This window comes from Metopolophium dirhodum, chromosome 6, assembly GCF_019925205.1.
Source record: "Metopolophium dirhodum isolate CAU chromosome 6, ASM1992520v1, whole genome shotgun sequence".
Lineage (NCBI taxonomy): Eukaryota > Metazoa > Arthropoda > Insecta > Hemiptera > Aphididae > Metopolophium > Metopolophium dirhodum.
The window spans coordinates 31,261,134-31,285,050 of record NC_083565.1 but is presented as its reverse complement, the minus strand read 5'-3'; the positions used below and the strand labels follow the sequence as shown (position 1 = coordinate 31,285,050).

At 28.4% G+C, this 23,917-nt stretch overlaps 1 protein-coding gene and 2 pseudogenes across 1 annotated transcript; all 3 read right to left on the bottom strand.

The window, feature by feature from the left end:
- Positions 1-1,501: 1,501 nt before the first annotated feature.
- LOC132947906 (kelch-like protein 3) lies at positions 1,502-3,369 on the bottom strand (annotated as a pseudogene).
- Positions 3,370-6,830: 3,461 nt separating this feature from the next.
- LOC132947685 (uncharacterized) lies at positions 6,831-8,247 on the bottom strand (annotated as a pseudogene).
- Positions 8,248-10,507: 2,260 nt separating this feature from the next.
- LOC132947684 (uncharacterized) lies at positions 10,508-11,122 on the bottom strand. The gene has a single exon (XM_061017947.1). The coding sequence runs from the start codon at positions 11,120-11,122 to the stop codon at positions 10,508-10,510; it is 615 nt and encodes a 204-aa protein (XP_060873930.1).
- Between the last annotated feature and the right edge of the window lie 12,795 nt (positions 11,123-23,917).

The following is a 23,917-nucleotide window of genomic DNA, read 5'->3' as shown; positions in this document are numbered from 1 at the left end:
TAATATACTTGTAAATTGGAACATCTTCTTTAGGATTTGAGTGATTGAAAGTGTTTTTGTGGACTAATTTATAATAGTGGGCGAAAGCAACACACCAACCATTAGTATAAACACCACTGCTAAACATAGGTACATTCAATATTTTAAGTAGGTAGGTATGTAGGTATAATATGCAACAAAATACAAATCGTTGCAATAGATCTCATACGAGAAATTGTCATAATTGTTATAGTTATTACAGGTTATTACAACAAACGATAAATATAATGAACGTCGATAATCGACAATCTGAAGGAAACTGAATGTGTTAGAATAAAGTGTAACTTTCAACAAGAAAATGGACATATATATGTTAAAAAAAGTACAAAAATGATTTAATTGCAACAGAAACTCTAAAACATTACAGTAAAGTAATAAATATCCTAAAAGGGCAAAATATGCATAATAAAAATTGTACCATTAAATTGTACCATGAATCAAATTTCTGTAAAGTCAAGCCTCGAATGTGAGTACCCTAGTTACTAGTAAACCGTAATCTGTGTTATAATAGTACAATACACACAATATAACGAACAATCTTCCGCAAAGCACAACATTAACTTTGTATAATATGCATAAAAAGCTGACTATCTGAGATTAGAAACTATATAAAATATCCGCTGAATAATTCATAAATAACTAATAAGAAGCCAAGGAGGAATTTCATTCGAAGAATGGAAATTTGCATTATCACAAAACGATTCGTACAAAAAAATTTTCAAGAATTTGAACGAATTAATATTAATATGTTCAAAAAGTTTAATAAACATTTCAAAAAAGCAGAATTTGTATAAATTTGCAATTAAATGAAAAACGGTGGGCAAGTGGGTTCCACTCTGATGGACAATAGTGAGTTGATAAATGGGACACTGCAACGAACGTGTTAAATACTCATATATGAATTGAGTAATATAAAATCATTGTATACGAAAAACGATTCTGAGTGAAGTTAGTTGGATTTATTATTGCCGAACACATTTCATTTTAAAATTACATTGTGTGTACAAATTATAATATACTTTAATAATTCCAAGTGTCATGAATATTATTTTTAAATTAAAACGAGATAGGTAATTAAAATTGTTATTCTCCATTTAAATATGTATATATTTTAATATAATTTAAACTGTGTTAAGGTATATATTTTATAGTTTTTTCGGTTACATTGTTAACTACTTATGAGAAACCTTAATTTACATGTTCAATCCTTACCTATAGAAATTAAACATAAATATGAAGTAAGTATATAAAGTTGTAAAATTAAAAAAAAAAAATACAATTAATGTATTATCAAACAATATAAGAAAATATGTATATAAAAAAATGCATGTATTGTATAATATGCTATACATAGTGTATGATACTATAATGCAAAATATTAAAACATTTATATATATTGTACCAAAAACAAATCATAAATACTAACAAATTGTAAAATATAGTAGCCTATTAATGGCAACTACTCCAGCTGAAAACCGCATAATATTCCATTTCACTGTGATCATAACCCAGGTATTGGTGTTTGGATTGTAACATTCTTCAGAATACAAAAGAGAAAATTTGTTCATTAATTTGAAATATTAAAAAAAAAAGTTTCATAAAATAGTTTACATTTATTCTACAAGAAGTTACCTGCATATTTTCGAGGAAATATATGCCTGCAATAGTCGTCCAAACTCCTGTATTTGGTCTGTATTTTTCAACACTACTCAAAATGTTTGATCCATTATCACCGCCTACAACATACAGTTCACCGTATAAAACTCCTACACCGGCACCACTGCAACGTACACACATGTTTGCGACTGGTCTCCACATATCAATACTGGGATTATAACATTTAACAGTGACTAAAGCCTGTCTTGATTGATCAAAACCTCCTACCTACAAAATTGAATTAATACAAATTATTTTGGAATAAAAATACCTTACACTAAAAAGAAATCCTATTTTCAATGAATTTGGCTGTGTACATATTTATAAGAAGTTGAATAAACTAAATATTTTGAACACACCAATTAGGTGATAAACCATAAGCAAAGCCATCCACATCAAGTACAAAATTATTGTTAATTACGACTAGACCGTGTCTTCTATGGTTTGTAATCAATTCTGGTCCAAAATTCCATTGGTCAGTTCTTGGATTGAACCATTCTAAACTATTACTTAATCCAGGCCCAATTCCACCAACAGCTAATATAACCTGTTATAATTAAATTATTAAATGCATTGGAAAAATAAATACATTTTACAGAATCATACTTTTTCTCCATGTCTGGGTTTAATATTGATGCTTTGTAGAATAAGATCTTCTGATTTAAATCCTAATGCCTCAAATACATTACGTATATTTTTAAATACGTAATCCCTCGATATTAATGGAAAACTTATGTATTGCATTAATTGGAGTAAACAGTAAAATACATTGTTTTGAACCCAATTCATATTTTACCCAACTAATAACACTTTCAAATACCTAAAACAATAAATATACTTATAAATTAATTAGACTACTTAATATTACATATTATTAGAAGGTTACTTTATTTTTTCTTCAGGTGATACTGAAAGTCTATCACTGGATATCAACTTAATTACTTGTTCGGATGATAAGGATAAAAATTCTCTAAAGACTAAAAACTCTAAAAATCAAAATATTACAATAATAAATAAAATATCCTTATAGAATCATAATAATAAATTATATTTTGTACAAAAAGTGTTGATGAATATATACTTCTGATATTGTTATCAAATTTGAACAGCTTTATAAATCAGCGAAAGCGTTAATACCAATACAATTTGTAGGGTAGAGTTGTGACTGTAAAATATCACAACATGCCTCTGTAACTTCCTGTAACTGCAAGAGATTTGCAGCTGGTAACATAACCTTGAGAAATAAACAATATAAAATTGAAATAATTTTGTTTTCTATAGTTAAATCAACCTTTATTTATTATTACCTGGACGTTTTTTTCAGTGAACTTGATTTGTCCTGAATAAATAAAGTTTACTAACTGCTGTGAAGCGGTTGGGTCAAACTGTTTTATTGATACGAGGTCATGATCCCTTTCTGCAAAATTTGTGAACATAGTATGGAAATACGGCCTAGCCGCTGATAAAACCACTTTATGTGCGTGTATTATTAATATCATAAAAAATATCACAACTACAAAAAATTTGTATAAATATTTATCAAGGAGATTAAATCACTTACCACTCCTTGCGTTAGGATTGAAAACCTTTATATATATCAACAAAAGATGGTTTTTTATACAATTTGACTGGTTCACATCTCCTGGAATCTGGTATTTGATTTATATTTTGCATTGTGAATTGTATATTAAGTCAATGTATGAATGCCTTTAAAACTAAAAAAAAGACATTTAAAAATCAATTATAATTATTGATAAATATCGTTACAATCCTTTATCAAAAAATAATAAAATTAATACATTATTTTAAATTGAAATCAGAAAAAAATAGTATCGAGAAGCAAAGTTTGCTGGATGAAATGCAATGATTCTAAAATATTATGGAATAATACAATATATTTTTTTGGAAAATATTTTTGAATTCTATATAGGTATGTATCTAATAATATGTTCTTACCTTTAAAATAGTTAACTTAAAATCAGTAATTGCATTAAAATTAATTTGAATAGTCTATTTGATTTTGTTACACCTAAACTAGTATTGAGACTTTAAGTGCCTGAAAAAATAAGGGATATAGTTAAGGTTTTTTGTTTTAAAATGTGATGTGAAGAGGGTGGCACATTGAGACACTAATATTTCTACGAGTTATATCTTAATCACAATGAGACATGGTGTGGTTCATGCTGAGATATTAATTATAGGAATTGCAACAATCTGTGTACAGTTTAAAACTTAATGTTTTTTAATTTAGCAGCATTTAATGGAATACTTTTCATTTATCATTAAATTAACTGCTTCTTTAATTGTTTGTCGGTTAACTTTAACCGGACACGGTAAGCTCATAAAAATGTTTCTCATTGTGCCCCGTTACGTATACATTTCAAGTTAAATAATTATAAAATACCTAAGCGCTAAGTTTTATATGAGTTATAAAGCTCAGAATATGTATTTTTTCTTCTGATTAATATAATGTAATAAAAAAAAAAATACTTACCTTTAAAAGAAATTACACGACAGTAGGTACGACATGAAAAATTAAACCGGCCGATGCATAAAAAAGTAATTAAATAGAAAGACAGCTCATGAGTACAGACATCTATATAGTACATACAGTATATAGATGTAGATATCAGTATAATAAAGATATCTAGACCATGATCATGAGTATACGTTTGTTATGTACGTTCCGCTAGCAATAATTGATAAGATAATTGCAGGGTTCCCAAAATCTATTGCTATTCGGCAATTTTGTATACAAAGTTGCCTATCTCAATCCTGAAAATCTATTGGTAACGTTCAATTGTGTGTTTATTGCCTACCCAATTGCCATATAAATGTTGCTTATGAAAAAAATCTATTGTCTTTGTTCAATGTCTTTATTTATGACTTATTCAAGTATAAAAAAATCTATTGCTGTTGTTTAATTTCTTCATTTATTTTTTTATTACATACATATACAATACTCGTAGTAATTTTTGAGCAATTAGTGCAAAATAACGTTTTTATTAAAAAAAATGTAACGTTCAAAATTATTTATTTCTACATGATTTTTAATAATTAAATAGTATTATATTGTTCTATGTTATAACATCAAACGCTAAGCAGTTACGCTGTACGGTTTGAAAGTACAATCAATTCAAATTATTTGTTAGTTACTATTGTATACATGCATTTTATATACATGTGCATGTTTGTACATAGTGTATGGACGTTGATGAAGGTTTGAAATGTCTACGGTTCATATCACACTGAATTCAACTGACTTGATCATCATGATGTTAATAAAATTTTCCATTCAATAAATTAAATTCAATTATACCAAAATTAAATGTTTACCTATTATCATGTTATTATTTTTTTTTATAACTTATTTACACTTTTATTTTGATTTTCTGCTAAGCGTATTAAAATCATTGACACAATACAACTAGGGCGTTAAAATATCTCCCGTAAATAATATCTTCATTAAAAACATCTTACTAAAAATATTATAATAATTTTTAACATATTAATATAGTTAACGTTATGATTTAAAAAAAGTGATTAGATGTAAAATAATGCTTTTTTATATTTATTTATTTTATTTTATTTTAAAAACATAATATAAACTAGTAACTATACCTGGTTAGGTGACAATAAAACCCTTCTTTTATACTTTTTATATTGAAGATAATTTGACGGAGATATTATTTCATATTGGAGATATTTTGATGGATATATTTTTACTGTAGATATATTTTATTGTTGTATAACCATTTAAAATAAATTGACCCTACATTTTTTAATAAAGGTTTATTAATAGTTTTGAAACTCAATAATGGCGGGTTTAATGCATTAATAAATTGTTAAGGTTTTTAATGAAACTTTGTTTCAATCTATTCTAGGGTAACACTGTTCAATAATTGTTTTATCAGTATGTGATGATAACGTTACGGGGTTATCGGAGTTATCGGAGTAATTCTTTATTTTAATCATAAATTATCATTTATCATTATAATATTTAGATCCACAAATACTTATTTTATATTATTACATGAGTCAACTCGATCAGTTGCACGATTTAAGATATATTTTAAATCGTAATCAGTTGTAAGCAAGCGGTCATCCATTATTTTACTTCACCGTATTAAACTATATATAACTAACTGCAAAAGAAACACCCTAGAACTGTAAGAAAAACACCAACGGTAATGTTAAATTTTGATTTTATTAATAATTTTTATTTATAGGATTATTATTGTTTTTTACTAATTTGCCAAAAGTCGTATAATTGCATTAGTTCAATGAATTTATTGAAGAAGAAATATTTAAAAAATGCCACTCAATATAAGTAAATAAGTCTAATATATATAATTTATAATTATTTCTTAAACTAGTAAATATGTGTTATGCAATTATTGCATTTTTTTCGTAGTGAAATCGTATCATGAATTGGAAGATGCATTGTATCAAGAAATCTCCAAACAAACAAAAAAGAAATAATAAAATCCATTTGATATTATTCAACAGATCATCATACTGAAAGTATTTGCAAATTATTGTTATTTTTACATTGAATTTGATTGTTTATTTATTATGTATTTTAATTTTAAGGTACCTAATTAAACAACATTATTATGTTGAGTTGCCAAAATATGATGATGTTTATCGGGTTCTTGTCATTGCGCATTAGTTGGACCACAAAATTATTATCCAAAAGGGTTGGATCATCTGTTTGCCATCCTATTGGTTATGAAACAGTGTATTAGAAACATGGAAGTGTCATAGTTCTATATAATAACAACAATGGTAATAACAATAACTAATTAAATATTATATATTACATACATGTATTAAAATTCGTTTATTTTTAGATTAGATGTTGAGTTAAATGTGGTGTAAATAAAAAATAAATAATACAATAAATATTGTATTTCAACAGTTATGAAAATTTGATATAAACTAGTGCATTCAAACATTTTACAATTTAACAGATTTCCACACCACCTTAGCATTGCATTCAGCAAAACTGGAGGTACTGCATTTTTATTATAGTGGTTTTCCAACTTAGGCCTACTCCACTTATTTTATTTGTTTCTCAACTATCCTAAACTATTTATAATATGTATATTATACTAACATTTTTAATTTTCTCATCAATACTTACTTTGTAATCTTTTTGAATAGGATGTACACAAAAGACATTCAAAATTTCCGTCAATATCTAATGTCTTTTCTGCACTTTCCATACATTGTAGTATTATCCATACATGTATCGCATTGAACCCAATCGACATTCTCCTCTTTTATATGTCTATGTTGTTTATCCGTACGGCCACAATACAGACAGATATCTCTCATGAAATAAGATTTTTCCAACAATAGATCTTTTAACACCTCTCTATACACCATTGGGCAGAAGTCTTCATTGAATTTAACGTTTTCAATCTTATTTCTTAATATGCATTCTGCATAGTACAACACATAAACTCCACAGTTATAGAAATCAGTGTTTGGTTGTTTGGGATATTTAGAAAATTTTTGAAAATCCAACTTCGGCCAATCCTCTCTTACCTTTCCTAATACATGATTTTTTTTCAGTTGACCTAATATATTCACAAAGTTATGTCTACATTTATTATATTCCATAGTTTCATATGGTCAAAAAAAAATAGAATTTATGATTTTCAAAGTCTGCAAACATAATTACCCAGTGGTTTCCCCTTACTTGAAATGGCATTACAAGTAAACCGTTTTCTGGAACAATTATAGTTTCCAAATTACAATTTTCATTTGAAAGATTTCTATTTAAATGAAACGTTGTTTGACAGCTTAATATTATAATTTTATTCTTAAACTCGCAATATGTCTCTCTCATTACGCCCAAAGCTATTTCAATAACATAATTATCTAGCCACATTTTTTTTTCAACCTCATAAATTGATACTGTGTCAAAGCTACTGAAACATAAATCATAACACTTAGTTATGTCTGTAACACTATAATATCATCTGACTACATAATCAAATTGTTTTTCGTCGTTCTTCAAAACAGGGCCATACAATTTTTTTCCTTTGGTAATCTATTTTCGTATAAATCCTTTTTGCACCATAGACCATCTACTGGAGATTCGTAACTTTTTATAGAAACAAAAGATTCTGATAATGTCCTTGTACTTGGAGTTAATATTTTGTCATCTGTTTTTTGGGAATCAAGTGAGAGCATATTTACATTCGGTGTTACATTCGATGTCATACAAATCCTATCATCTTTTATATTTTCTATCGGGGACGAATGCTTTATAACTATCTGTGTCTGAAGTTTCTTCGTTGCACCTTTTAAATGACCCTGGAAGTAGAAACCCGTTTTTTTCTTTCTAGGTCTCCAATGTTCTTTTTCAGATGATGACGAAATTAAAATAATAAATGATGTACATTCTTTTTTTGCAGTTTTGTCTTGCTTATTTTGGACCGGAGGAAGTGAACAATAATTTGATGGTATATCTAGCAGTACTTCTTTACATTTACTCAATATAATACTTCCAGTAAGTTGAACAAATCTTCCACATTTCATTCGCCGACATTTTTTGTTTGTTTTTAAATCTCCAAACCAACTCTCATTGCTTGCTCTGTCTGTGGACCCAAATACTTTGAACCACATCACGCCTGTTCACATTGGAATTACCGGAATGATAGACCCCATTGTGAAATTCAACGTAATACAATGGATTTTCTTCAAAACTAGGACACATTTTTAATGTTTCTTTTACCCGAACAACTATATTTTCAAAACGGGACAATAATTTGGAATCTTTGTACCGGTAAAACGTCTTAGCATCTCTTATTTGTTCATCTAATGTAACATGTTTTTGTTTTGTGATTAGATCATCAACTAGACTACTTGGATTTTCATCATTGAGCTGCTTCAAGGTATCCATGGTATCATCCACATCTGCAGTCTTGCTGGGTGACAACAACACCATTGTTACTGCAGTGAACCATTTGCCCAGACATTCCGTGGTGGTTATGTTGAAAGCTGGAGAGATACACGCAGTTGCCAAGCACACCAAAGAGCCATTGGTCATCTTCTTTCTGTTTCCTTTATAATATTTATGAGCATCGTCAGAGATATTTTTGATTAAATGACAACAACAAAGACTTATCAGTGCGTTGCAATTAAACATTTTCCCCTCATACATGAACTCATAACGTTTATTCAAATATTCTACGACCTTGTTACATTCATTGAATGCTCTCACAAACCTTTTTAGTATTGCTGCTGAAAAGTCACTGACAACGTGTGCCATGAGTTTTGTACTACACTGATGTTCATAGAATTTTCGAAACTCCATTAGCACATTTGTTATTGCACTAGCAGTCTGTGTAGTCGATAGATATTCTGCTATTGGAATTATCCTCTTATTGCACACGATGACAGCCGCATAATACAATTGTAATTTTTTTTTTCGTTTTCCTGTTTTGAATAGCGTTTGATCTCTTGTAGTTTCTCTCACCACCCCGCCAGTCGCATATACATGAATCGTAATACATTTCATTTTTCTTAAAACGTTTACTTGAACTTGACTAAAAAAATAAGTTTTAAAATCTTTCTCTTTTGAATCGGATACATACTGAATAAATTCTGGACAATTATCTTTCAATAAATACATATCAACCCTGTCTTCAGCCACTCGATCATCAAGACTCTTTTACTCGTGAGACACCTTATAATATACACGATCAGACCTGATGTTACACAAGTTATCTCGCTTTAATTTACTAGGAGATGCTTTTAAAATATATTTTTGACGTAAACTCATCGGTGGGCAGTACTTTGACATTTGTTTTTGTATTTGTCGGTTTTTTCCTTTCAAGAATGTAGTCAGTTTACCATAGTGGCTGTAATTGTGACTGTTACTCAGAATTGTTATTTGTGCCAAACTATCATTTGATTTTTTCTCCATCACAAGTTTAAACTGCTTACAAGATTCATGTCGACATAAACCATAACATGTTAAACCTTTCTTGGTAGTGTTTTTATTCTTGATAGTCAATACGCAAGAGTTATTTACAATTTCAAATTTTTCACGTAACAAATCGTTTTTTTCATTTGAAATGACATTATTTTTTTCCATTAAGTTATCAACTATGTGCTTAAATTCTTAAGCTAATAGTTCCTTCCACAAAATTACACTTTTTGTAACACATTACCTTTTTAATTTTAGTTCTGTCATTGAATGACCTTACTTTTAAGGGATGTACATTCTTTGAGTCCTTTGGTAACGCTTTCAGATCTGCTTCTGGTGTGTTACACCAATAGATTTAATTCTCTTTTCTGGGGTAAACAAATCTCCAGTAAATGAATCATTTAATCTACGCTTAGGGGTGGTTAACATTTCTTCATCGACATTAATTGCTTTAATAGAAACCGTATTGTTATTATGGCCAATTTCTTCTGGCTTGTTACACACAATTATAGAGTCATACATCTTTTCTGGGGTATACAAGTCATCTCCAATAGCGGAAATATTGATTTTACATTTAAGGGTAGTTACCTTTTTCTTAGTGACATTTATTTCTTCTGTTTCATAACATCCATTATCCTCGATTGGTAAAGAAGTGTCAAAACTATGTCTATCAATTTCAAATTAATTTTCTTTAATCAAATCTATGTCCATATTATCAACTGTTACCGATTCATAATAATTTTCTTTTTGTGTATAACCATCTGTATCCCACACATTTTTTGAGTTATTAGGTAATTCGTGTAAATCTGCTTTTGGTGTATAACTTATTTCTATTGATTTAGACCTCTTTCCAGAAGAAAACAACTTCTAAGCGAAGACAATAACCGATTTCCGCTTAGGGGTGGTAATCATTCCCTCATTGATATTAATTGCTTTAATAGAAACGGTATTCTTATTATAATCAATTTCTTCCGTTGTATTACAGCAATTATCTTCAATTTGAATAGGAATACTAAGCAAATCAGGGTTATACTTAATACAATCAAGTTCATTGATTTCAAGAACATTTTCATTCAAACCAATGTACAAATCATCTGCAATGTCATTGGATGTATAATTGTTTTCTTTTTTAGGAGAATCGTCTGTAAACAATTTTCTCTTTACATACACCACCGCACTCTCATTTAGTTCAGTTGTTTGACCTAACATACAAATTTTTTTTTTAGATAATTCTTTAGGGCTATCAGCAATTTCATTTTCTCGAAAACTCTCTTGACAACGCTTAAATATGTTGTGTTGATTCTTACGATTACACTTCATTTTTAATAATTTAGAAACTGAATTTACAACATCTGTCTCAAAAGAACAAAAATTATTGTCACTTATTGCTTCATTAGAAACACTTATGTATCCAAATTCAAATGTAGGATATTTTTCTTGGATGTACTGTGCTATTTCTTCCAAATGTTTTAAAACAGACATTTTAATCTTACTCTTATAATATGAATCTATCAACAGTGAAATAAATCCTTATATTATATCAACAATACTCTTATAGTAGGAACCTTCCTCGACTACTATCAAAAGTAAAATTTATCCTTGAATTATATCTATAATACTATTTTTTTTTTATCCTTATATTATAACTATATTACTATTGTAGTAGGAGCTTTCCTTGACTACTATCAAAAGTAAAATAAATCCTTAAATTATGACTATATTAAATCTATTATACTACTTAACTATCTATTATACTATTAATTTTTTTTTATCCTTATAATATTATAACTTTAATATTATTGTAGTAGGAACGTTTGTCGACTTTTATCAAAAGTAAAACAATTTGGCCTTTGCTAGTATATACCAATTGTTTAACCTGTTAAATAATAAACAGATAAAATATAATATTGTCTTTGTGTACAATTTATTTTATTATGTGATTGTAAATTAAATTGTATATCGAATAAAAAATATAAATTAACTAGTAGGTAATTATAAAAAATGAACATTTATTATCAAATCATAATCTGTAAATCCATTTACAATAAGCATTTTTTTTTGTAAATTACAATTAAATCTTCATGAAATTGTATTTTTTGTTAATGTATATTGTTAAAAATTAAAATACTTTTAGTTGTATAGTGTAAATGTACTGTAAGATTAATGTATTTGTAAATATCTTTGTTGTGTAATAGTACTTTTGTTTGTTAATTTGTTATAGAACTTTTGAATATATAAATAATAAATAAATTATGAATGGTAATACATACATTGATGAGACAATTATTCATCTAACATGTATAAATACCAGCGACATAGTTAGAGGAATGGGACATATAGGGTTACTAAATTAAAAGTACCATAAACAAAGAGCACCGGTTACCACTTAGGTACACAATTGTAAAATGTTTTTAATGTGTGATATTAATAAAATACTACTTTACTAATTTATAACACTGAATGTCTGAATTATATGAAATTTGAAATTTATTTAAACTACATAAAAATAAATACTTATGAAGAATTTCCTGATACTCATTCAATATGCTACCAATCACACATTTGATGGTTTAGTATGGTATCTACTAAAATCTATTGGTTATTTTTCAATTAATATAATTCATTATGAAAATGTAAGCTGAGTATTTTACGACAAAATATAATTCATGTTGATCCATACTAACAGTTATAATAACTTATGAATCGTATATAAGATTATACATTAAAATCTTATGTTATAAACGTATTCATTTGACCCAAAACTGGTGGCAGAGCTCAAATGATAGAAACGGTCAGGAAACATGTCAAAATGTATAGGTACATACACTAATAATAATGAAATTGGAAATGTAGTAATAGGTACTGCATTGTAATGGTAAGATAATTTTCGTTTGTAGATATAACATATACTAAATTAAACCAACATAAAATTGTTACTTATGTAGTTATGTCTTATAACTGACTTGATGTATACAATGCTTGAATTTGAAAAAAGTTATAGCCACAGCTCCTTCGCCTCTTCACAACATTTTGGTGGCTCCCAAATTATGAAGGAAAAAAAGATAATGTTTAAATTGATGTAAACAGTGGTGGATAGGCCCATAGGCAAAAAGGAATTTCCTCTGTGGGCCCCTCGTCTATGTTTATATGGGGGGGGGGGGGGGCTCACTTGGGTTTTTTTGCAGATAAAATATTCACCAAATAGGAATAGTTTAAACTTAATACTATTCATTTTTTTATATAATTATTATTACTTACTGTTATTTTTAAAAATATAATAATACCACGACAAGTCAAGAATTTGCTTACGGATCTTAAACATTGAATTTTTAATTTTTATCGTTAATCGAATACCGAAATATCTTCGTATGTTTTCCTGTGCAGATATTTAGTACGGAATTTGTACGACCTTACGCGAAATTTTCCAAAAATCCATTACAACCGAAAAAAGCATTTTACTTATAAATAAGCCATTTCCCCAGCCCCCCACCAAACTATAAATTGAATATCTAATGCGAGCGAAGCGACCAAATTTTTTTTCAGTTGGGGGGCCCTTTTAAATATCTCCCTGTAACATAAATAGTACCTATCCACCCCTAGATGTAAATATGTTTATTTATTTATAATAATAATTATTATAAACACATCAATTATTAGACAAAAAAAAAATGTCTGCGGATAATAAACCGAAATTAAATATTGAAATCGAAATATTATTAAATTTCTATCGAATAAAATAAGATATTAATGATTATTAAAAATTATAATTATTTTTGTTTTGTTTTAAATACCGTGGCTCCCCAGACCAACACTCGCGATGCCCCTTGGATCCGCGTCGCACAGTTTGTGAATACCTCTGGATTACAGGATACTGAAGATTAGGTTAAAAAATAAGAGGTACTGCGCCCCTCCTTCAAATCAAACACCGGATGTATAAAAATTAGGATACTAAGCCCCGTCCATAATTACATTTATTAGCAAATAGACGCCTGTACATTGTGTACCTAAAGCGCCAAAATCAAAAATTCATTTTCAAACCATATGAAAATTTGATTTGTCATTTTACTTTAAAATAATCATTCAAAGAGCTATACTATAATTATATACTATGCTAATGGCCATAGATACCGGGCTTAAGATAAAAAAAAAAATATAATTATATACAATTTATAATAAATATTCATGTATATGGTAATTATATTAGAATAAAATATATATTATTATATTTATAATGTGTATTGGTTATAATAATAAATGTATTTATTTTTCCCTCAACTATTAATTATTTGGTCATTGGTATTCCTCAAAAAAATGGGTTATTTATGGATGCCTATGATCGTAACCAATAACTACGGTTATCTCGGATAACCTTGATAGTAACTGGTAAGTCTGGTAAGTAGAAAATTATTGCAATGGCATAACGATATTTCTGTGGCTGTAACTGATCGAATATATAATAATTCGTCGTTTTTTTATGTCCGTTTTTAATATTTATTCGAATATCCTAACCCGTCAGCGAGTTAACGTGTGCCATTGATATTATAATTATTCCAGTCGTTCGATCGGGACTAAAGTCACATTATAATTTATAGGCAACAACGAATAAATAAATAAGTACAAATTTCAATAAATTTTGTAGTTACCCATTATAGTTGTGCATTGTTTTTCCACAAATAATTGTGGTAGTACCTGTTATTAATTTATGCAGTTTATAGTTATTATTTATTTATAGTATAGCTCGAACAGCTCATCAACGTTTATTATTACACCATTTGTGACAAGACTCAAACAGTAAAATAATTTATAATAATTATCATATTGACTATAATTTTTATCATTCACGAGTGCGTGTACTGCATATTTACCTATATATTTATTTTTCTTGACTGCCTATTGTGAATAGTTTATTTAGGCCCGAAGACGCGCTGAATATATTTGTTTGTGAGTACATACGGATATACCTAAAATCTAAATACATACATTATCGATTTTATAATTTGTATATTATCTATATTATTATAACATAATATTATGATGAACTGTTGGGCCATGGCCCTCAAGGGCAGTTTTATTATTAATGTATGCTGTAAGGGCCATAGGGAACTTGTTAATATTGTTATGATTTGTTATGGATTATAATAATTTATAAGAGCTTAGGCTCAAACATTGAAACACATGTTGTCTATTCACTTGCACAAATTCACCAACATAATAATATTATAGACTACATACTAGTATCATCAGTATTTGTCCAGCAATCATGATCACATCGTCGGATGATGCAGCTCCAGATTGAGCAACGCTTGGTTTGTCGGTTTGCTGATAAACCGAGACATCGGTGCTTTAAAAGTATATAGTTGGGGCCTTCGATATTATGTGGATGTCAAAGGATTATGAATGCCAATATGTCCGTTTACAGTTGTAAGTTGTGTGTGAGAGGGGGAGGGGTAAGGTTTTAAACCTTATTATATGTATATAATATTATATTATTTTAATAAACGGATAGTACCGGATTATGACTTGATTGATTTAATCATCATTAGTACATGCGTGATTTGTTATATTATAATAAGTTTATACGATGTCAGTGTAATATTTATTTTGTCTCTCAGACTTATAAATTGTAAATAATTATAACGATATCGTTAGGCGACCCTATTCAAAACACGATGAGAGCTTACGTTTTTCATTATATCACCACATCGATCGTTTATACAGAAAGCGTATTATACCCGTAGTCCATACATAATGTGTCCATAACGAATTGCGGAATAAAAATCCCCGAGAAAAACTACAATATTACTCACATATTATAATTTTCAAAATATTTTGTTTTATATATTACGATATTATTAAAAATTAAATCCCTGAAATAAAATATTACGTTTCCTATAACACAATCCCGATTTTTTAAAATCAATAAACTATAATATTGAGAAACAGACTTATAATTAACTGTGAGTGCCTATAACTACATTAATTAAAACTTCTAACTTTAAATGCTAATAAAAAAAAATTGTACCTATGTATTTATAATATTTTTCAAGTGCTATTGAAACAATATATCAGGAGCCTTGCATTAAATTTTCACGCATTTTTCCACAACAAATAAAATTTTATTGATACTTATAGAAAAAAAAACAAAAAAATTGAAAACTGACAATGCCCGTAAACAGCTAAGGCCCCTGCAAATGTATCATTTTTAAAGAGTTGTGTTTAGGCAATTATTTCGTTCCTCCGGTTACTGATCGTCATTTGGTGTGTAGTAAATAATCATTAGGGTGAGTATACTCCCCTATCATCACCCGCGATTTATTTGATTTACCTTTTATGTTCAACCCATATATTATAATAGTATAATATCACGAATGTTACAATAAGATAATGATTACATAATAATATTGTTGCATGTGCCGTAGGTATACAGAGTACTCAAAAAAGGCATAAAGTGATTTAATAATTTATAATAACATGAATATTACAATAAGCAAGGTGAAACATAGTTTGTTTCTATCAGCTTTCACAAGTTTATTAATTAAATTAATTTTTTTATCATTATTATTCACTTCCCTATTTACGGATTATGGGTCACCAATGTCATCACTATATATATTATATAACAAGCCTAAATTATTCTGTGTTCCATAAATATTTTAGACCCTTAATTGCGGGCTTATCAACTTCTTTATAATACAATAATATATTTATAAATAATATGTATTATGTCATATACGTACATCATCGGCAGCGGGTTTTGATCCTAGTCGTGTAAGATTGTACAGTGATTTTTGATCAAACTGCATTAACTCATAACACTTCTTGGCAATGTATTTAATTTAAAAATTATTATCAAAGTTACATAACTTAATTCTTAGTTATATTATTATAATCGTTTCTTATGAACCAATGACATAGATGCTTCTGCAAGATCAAGTATAGCCTGCAATGTATCATACCCCATGAAAACATTGAAAAACAATGCTCGGCAAAGCATTTCACAGTCAGGTTTTTAGGTTTAACCTATATAATAATAATATTAATCAACAATTATTAAACATAATATAATATCACAATATATATTATGTGCTATATTCGAGGTATATTCTACATTGAATTATTTTAATGTTGATATTATCGTATAGCGCAAACGTAAAATCATTGTGAACGTACTGGTAACGTCTGATGAACCGCCAATAAAAAAGAGGAAAACAGGAGATGTCCAACTTACTCAAATTTTGAAATCTAATGTAAAACAATTATTATTTAATCTATATTACATTACTATAAAGGTATATTATTCTACATTGAATTATTTTTATGTTGATATTATCGTATAGCGCAAACGTAAAATGATTACGAACGTACTACGTTAACGTGTGATGAATCGCCGTTCAAAAAGAGGAAAACCGGAAATGATCAACTTACATAGATATCTCGTGTAAAAAAGTTATTATTTATTTTAATCTCTACTACATTATATAAATATGTTTAAAGCCATAGAAATAGAGCCTTTTTAATAGATAGTAGGTACTTTATATTTTAGTAACTAATAGATACTATCTAATAAAGGATAACATTTAAAAATATATACCTATTGGCAAAGCTGGGAAAAAGTTATTCACTTTTTTCAACTAGTTAAAGTTAAGTTACTCTAATATAAAAAGTAACTAAGTTAGAATATAAGTTAGTTTCTGAAATTTACCAAATTCAGGTAATTGAACAACTGTCAGCTCTGATAGTTTGATCAAATATTTCAAATTGATAGGTTATAACAGGGATGGCAAATCCATGGCACGCGTGCCCGAGATGGCAAGCGAAAAGATTTTGTGGGCACGCGAAAATTTTTACTATTATATAATATATAATATATAGTAGGTATTATAGTTTATAGGTAATAGGTAAAAATATTTTGAGCATACGGCTTTTAACGGTCATTAACGATTATTCTTATCTGTAGATAAAATAATAATACTTTTATATTATCTATGGTATTGCGTTTAGTATGTTATTTTATATTTACGTACGTTTATTGAGAGTAATAAACCTACCTCAGTAAACACTAATCAGTACAAATACGTCTGTCAATTTGTAAGTGCGTCGTGCGTGTTTCGTGTGCGATTATTATATTTTATTTAACATTATTTAATATGTCTGTACCAAAAAAAAGAAAAATTAGTGATGCATGTACTTTATTAAAAGTTACTAATTATAAACCAAATATCAATAAATTGGCATCAAGTGTTCAACAACAAAAATCACATCAAAATAAATAATTAACAAAGCAATATTATTATAATTATTATTATTATTTATTATTATTATGTACCTAAACTAACCTTTTTAGTTTTTATACATTAATTATACAATCGAATTATAATATAACAAAATATAATTTTTTTCATTACACGCTCTAAAAAAATAAAAAGGTAATTTTGGGTTTGCCATCCCTGGGTTATAACCTTAATTTCTTGGGATGTCAGTCATTCAAATATAGAAAGTTTAACAAAATAAGAAATTGAAAATTTCAATAAATAGAAAAAAACTATACAATATAATATATATATACAAAAATTGAATTCAACTAGTTAAGTTACAAAGTTAATATGAATTTAAACTAACTATTTAGTGCCAACTTTGCCTATTGAGCAGGTACTAAATAGACATATTGTAGTACCAGTATTATTCACTGTAATCAACATTTTATAAATAATATTACATACCATTCAGATAATTTCTAACTGTTTTTTAAATTACTGTATTTTAAGATTCAATTTATCTGATAATTTTGTACTTAGAAAATGAACATGAGACGAGAATAATACTATGTAAAATATGGAATCAATGATTCCTAAAATTCAATTATAAAAACTAATGATACACTATTGGATATGGTAGCACTTTAAAAATAAATGGCGCAGAAAGAGGATCCAATCTACAGATAATAATTTAAGAATAGATTAGCTACCAGAACTTAAAACCCCTTGCTGGAGTGAGAGCACTATATAAAAGCAGTCTTTTTCTCATCCATATCCTGGAGCGCGACACCTTATTATGTCAAAATAGGAATGGCCTATACATTCTTATATTATCTATAGTCCTATTCAGTCATGTTTATTGATTCTTGGTAGTTGGTACATTATTTTATCCGAAACAAATTTTGATATATTTTAATGCAGTCAAATGACTTACAGTTTAAAAAAATATTTTATGTATGTTTCGAAATATTCCATATTTTTAATGTTGAATATCTGCTCGACTCCGAGAGTATGTGTGGATTATTTTACAAACATTTTTATTTAATTTATTTGATTTCATTATACTTACTTTCTAAAATAGTCTAATATTTATATTTTTCAAGAACTATTCATGTTTATATATTATTTACATTTATTTTGCTTTGTTTTATAATGTAGCTATAAATATTTTATATGTGTGTATATAAATATAATTTGTACATACTTGCGAGTTAATAGAATATCTACATATAAATTATATTTTTACACCCATTAAATATTAATTAGTGGTTTAAAATGGTGTTTATTTTTTTTTTTTTTTTATCCTTTACAAAATTTTTACCAGAAGGAGTGCTTCAAATTCAACGTATAGTAACTTATCATTTAGAAAACTGAATCAAGATGGTAGGTACTTTAAACAGATAATTTTTCGACTTTCTCAATAGTTATTAATTAATGCCTCGGGAAACACAACTGACAAATTACAAAAAATCGCTATAAATGGGATTTTAATTTCTTACGCTTTGTTTATCACCATAAAACCGAATTAAAAATTGTGACGAATTTAAAAATATCAATACAATTTACAGGCTATAACAAATTATTAAAATATATAAAATATATAGACTGACGAACTGTCTCTGCTCAGAATCATTTTTGTATAGAATAATATTATAGCATAATATTTAATAAATATTTAATTTTATAAATTACTTAAAATTATAAAATCAACGGTAACATTTTATTCATAAAAATAATGTATTTGATTATTTAAAAATTTAAAATTAATTCTGTTAGGTTAAGTTATAACTAACTATCCGCACATATAGTTCATTAATATTTTACAATCCTTGTCTATATGAAAGAAAACATGTCACAAAATAAATATACTTTATAACTAATAGGATAGTGAGACAAAAAATGTAAAAAGGAAAATATTTTGCCCTCCCCTTGACAAATTCCTGCGGATGCCCTTGCATATACTTACCCGTTTTTAATATTTTTATATACACATGACGTCCATAAAAAATACAATATTCACATGACCAAATGTTTTTTTTTATAATTTCGTTGGCTGAAAATGAAATATAACGTTCAAACATGTAACCATGGAGATACCACAGACCGTTTGGTATCGACGGAAAAATACACAAAATATATAATTATTAATTTAGTTTAAATTTGTTTGACATTCCAAATCTATTCTTGTATTTTTACGTCAATATATTAAAGATAATTATTGTACATTTTGCAATATCACGCCTACGCCTCCTTACGGAATGGACGCAAAATCGATTATGGTGACGATGATTAGAAAAATCGTGAAAGCTGGCAATCTCAAAGGTAAGTAAGTATTGTAATTGTCAACGTAACTAATTGTACAACTCATTAGTGCCGATTTGAACATTTTGCGCTCCGTGGCAACATAATTTGCACCCCCACCACCTTAAAAAAAAGTTATTTCTTTAAATGTACCTAAGGTATAACTTCTTTTTTGTGGTATAAATGCAGTTTAGCAGCCAAGTGATTTTTAAAAAAAATTCGGAAAATCTATGTACCTATTTCAATGAGTTAAGCTTAAGAACAATGGTGCAATCGAAATTTTCAGTCGGACTTATTAGTTTAAAATGTATAGCTTTTTAAAATCCGCGAGTTTCCGTATTCCCATGGTTTTTTTTCAAATTAAATTACTTTAAATTAAATTAAATTACCCAACAAAAAAATAAAAGTAAGTATGATATTATGTAATTTCTAAATCGACTAATACCTATGTTGAGGATGTGAAAACTAAAATTTTGAAAAAAAAAATCGCTTAGAAACTAAACTGCATTTGTCCAATATTACATAATTTTTTCCATTAGTTAACTCTTAGGTAAATCGTTAGGAAAAACAATGTTATACAAACAAATCAAAGTTTTCAAAAAAAAGTAGATAGGTATAAGTATTATAAAAGTTAACACGAAGATTTCTTTATGGGTAATAATAGTTTAATATTATTTTTACGTACAGTAAAATGTGTTAACTGTACATAAGTATATTGAATTCTTGAAATAATTTAGTTGTTATGATAATACAATATTCTATACCTACCTATAAACTATAAAAATAAAATAATATATTTTTATTTATTTATTTATTATTATGCATTTTGTCTGATGTTAATTTAATTACCTAATAAAAACAGTCTAGATACATTTATAAGTTTATAACCTTCTCTTAAATTGGAGATTTGAAAATAAAGTGATAATTCCTTCAAAATATGCTTTTCGTAAGTATTTGTTATTTCTGATTAAATTGTCATTATTGTTAACGCAAAACACCTTTCAATTGGGTCATAGTTGAAGATGTTGAAATTAAATATTTTTTGTAATTATTAATATTATTTTCCGACTAATTGATGAAAACACTACATTTTTGAGCTGTAATAATAGCTTTTAACACATAGGAGCAATTTGGGAGGGTTTAAAGGGGGCTTAGCCCCCTAGTTTTATTTACACCTCCCTAAGTTTTTAAATATATTTATTCTTAAATCCACCTATTAAAAAAGTTATGCCGGTCTGTATTGATTTTATAAATTTAGCCACCCCAAATCAGTTTTCTAAATTGCGCCTATGTTTTAACAGAAGGTTATAATAATATTTAAAATATATAATATACATTTTTTAATTTTTTAAATACAACTAAACAATTCGTAGGTATAATTATTAGGAAATAGAAGTCGGATGAACTAAAATTGACAAATATTGAAATATGCATCAAATCTATAAATCGTTTCACCTTTTAAGTTACAATACCTACCGTAGAAGGTATAAACATACCTTACTAATAACAAAAAATTCACTATCAAAAATTCATGACTTCAACAAATAAAATCACTACCTAATACATATAGCAAAAAAATAATAATTGACAGAGAATTGACTAAATTGACAAATTATTATGACCCTTATACATTATACATTATACATTACACATTATACATATTATACGAATATTTTAAGCCGGATCGCGAACACACTTCATCACTTTATTCCGGGATTTATTTTTAGGGGAAATTGATACTGGTACAATTTCGGACCAACGAATTACTGGACGATTGCTGTCAGGGTTTGCATCCGGCGACGGCCGCGATGGCGGCGGACACGGATACGGTTGCCTTGACCCTAAAAGTGGAGGTGGTGGATAGGAGAATTTCGAATAGGCTACACAACAAGCCAATGGTGGTGGACCATAGATATCAAAAATTGCCGGGCCTATGCAGTATTCCGGCTTAGGCGGTGGTGGGTAGGAAAAATTTGCGGCAATAATGACATTTGCCGGGGGTGGAAGCGGCTGGGTGCAATAAAGCGCCGGCCCCACGTAATACCGGAGGGAGCGGCGGTGGCCGCGGCGGCGGCAGTATCGTCCTGCTGCTGCGGTGTTATCTCGTTTCCTCGGGTGTCAGCATTTTCTTTAAACACAAAAACAATATCGAAATAATAATATGATCGTAATATTATAATACATTAATGTTTAAATCCGTTTTCCTTAAACACAAAAATTAACTCAAAATAATAATACACGATAATGTTTAAACGCGTCCCTGCAGGGACTAAAATCGTGTGTAGTAGGTACCTTTCAGTAATAATTATTAAGAATCATTTTTATTCATTAAATTTATATTTTCAAGACATCTGCACCTTTTTAGCTCTTAACAACGCTAGCTTAGTTACTGATTGAAACTTGTTTAACAACAATATTATAACGCAGGCAAAATATATCAAAATGAAAAGCCTAAATAGTGAACAACAATTTATTTGCTTTCAAATTTCCACCAACTACCGTAAAGTCGTAATACAAATGACAAATTAGATAGGTATGTCGGCACTCGGCAATAGTACGAGTTTTAGTCCGGTTCCACCCTTCCTAGTCACAGTCGTAGTTCACGTCATTTCATTGGCCGTTAAATTACCCAGCTAATAGACGGAGTGGTCGGCGAACACGATGCATACCTATTATCAAAAATTTGCTGACATAGCTATCTATTTTGTCATGGTAATAAATCTAAAAAATAATAATAACAGCCAAACGTTTCAGACAACAATTTAGCGATAACAGCATATCAAAATACAAGCATAACCAAAAACATATTGAATTTTGACTATTATAATTATTGGTAGACGGGAATGGTAGGTACGTACAGAGTGTTTAGTTGTCTGTAGTGCTACGATTAAGAGGGACCAAGGAAGCTTAAGCTTAAAACTAATTCTGGACAATAAAGTTGTAGTTTAAAAATAAAACAGAGATCTGACATTTACCTCCAGATCTTCGACGGGCCGTGGTGTCGCCATGATGGGGGGAGTACAATTTTCGGACGGCTGCGGGGGTGTAGCCGCGATTGTCTCCTCGTCATCCACGACGGTTCTCTTAAACACAAAAACGATCACAAATTAATTATAATATTATTTTCCCTAGTCGAAGATGGGTAAGTCAAAAAGGCGAACATTTTTATCTCACACGGAATTGATTGCAGATAAAAAAATTACCTATGTCTCCCTTTTATTTATCATTATATAAAAGTGTTGTAATTTGTTTAAATGTAATACTATATATACTGTCGGGCGACTCACAGCTGCAGTTCGACACTCGTCAATCCAGTTATCGAATACTTTAAATAATAATTGCTTCCATCGAATTATGGCTTTTAAGTTGAGAAGAACTAAGATCAATGTAGCCCGAACAATCAGATCAAATAATGTAGACATTTTGTTGTTGTATTCAGTATTCACGCAAAAAACAAGGCGAAAGTTTGTTATGAAGTGAACACTGAACAGATTATATAAACAATATACGTCGTCATATTTATAGATGTACCTAAGTGATTCTTGACAGCCAGATAGGTGCCTATATTTTTTCGAATAATAATTTTTTTTCAAACAAATAAATAATATTAACATTTTGATCCACATAATTACTATTATAACATTCGCTCGCGTGTGCCCAAATAATAAGTACTTGAAATTATCAAACGACATTAGTCTAGTACTCAGTTGATCAACTGTTT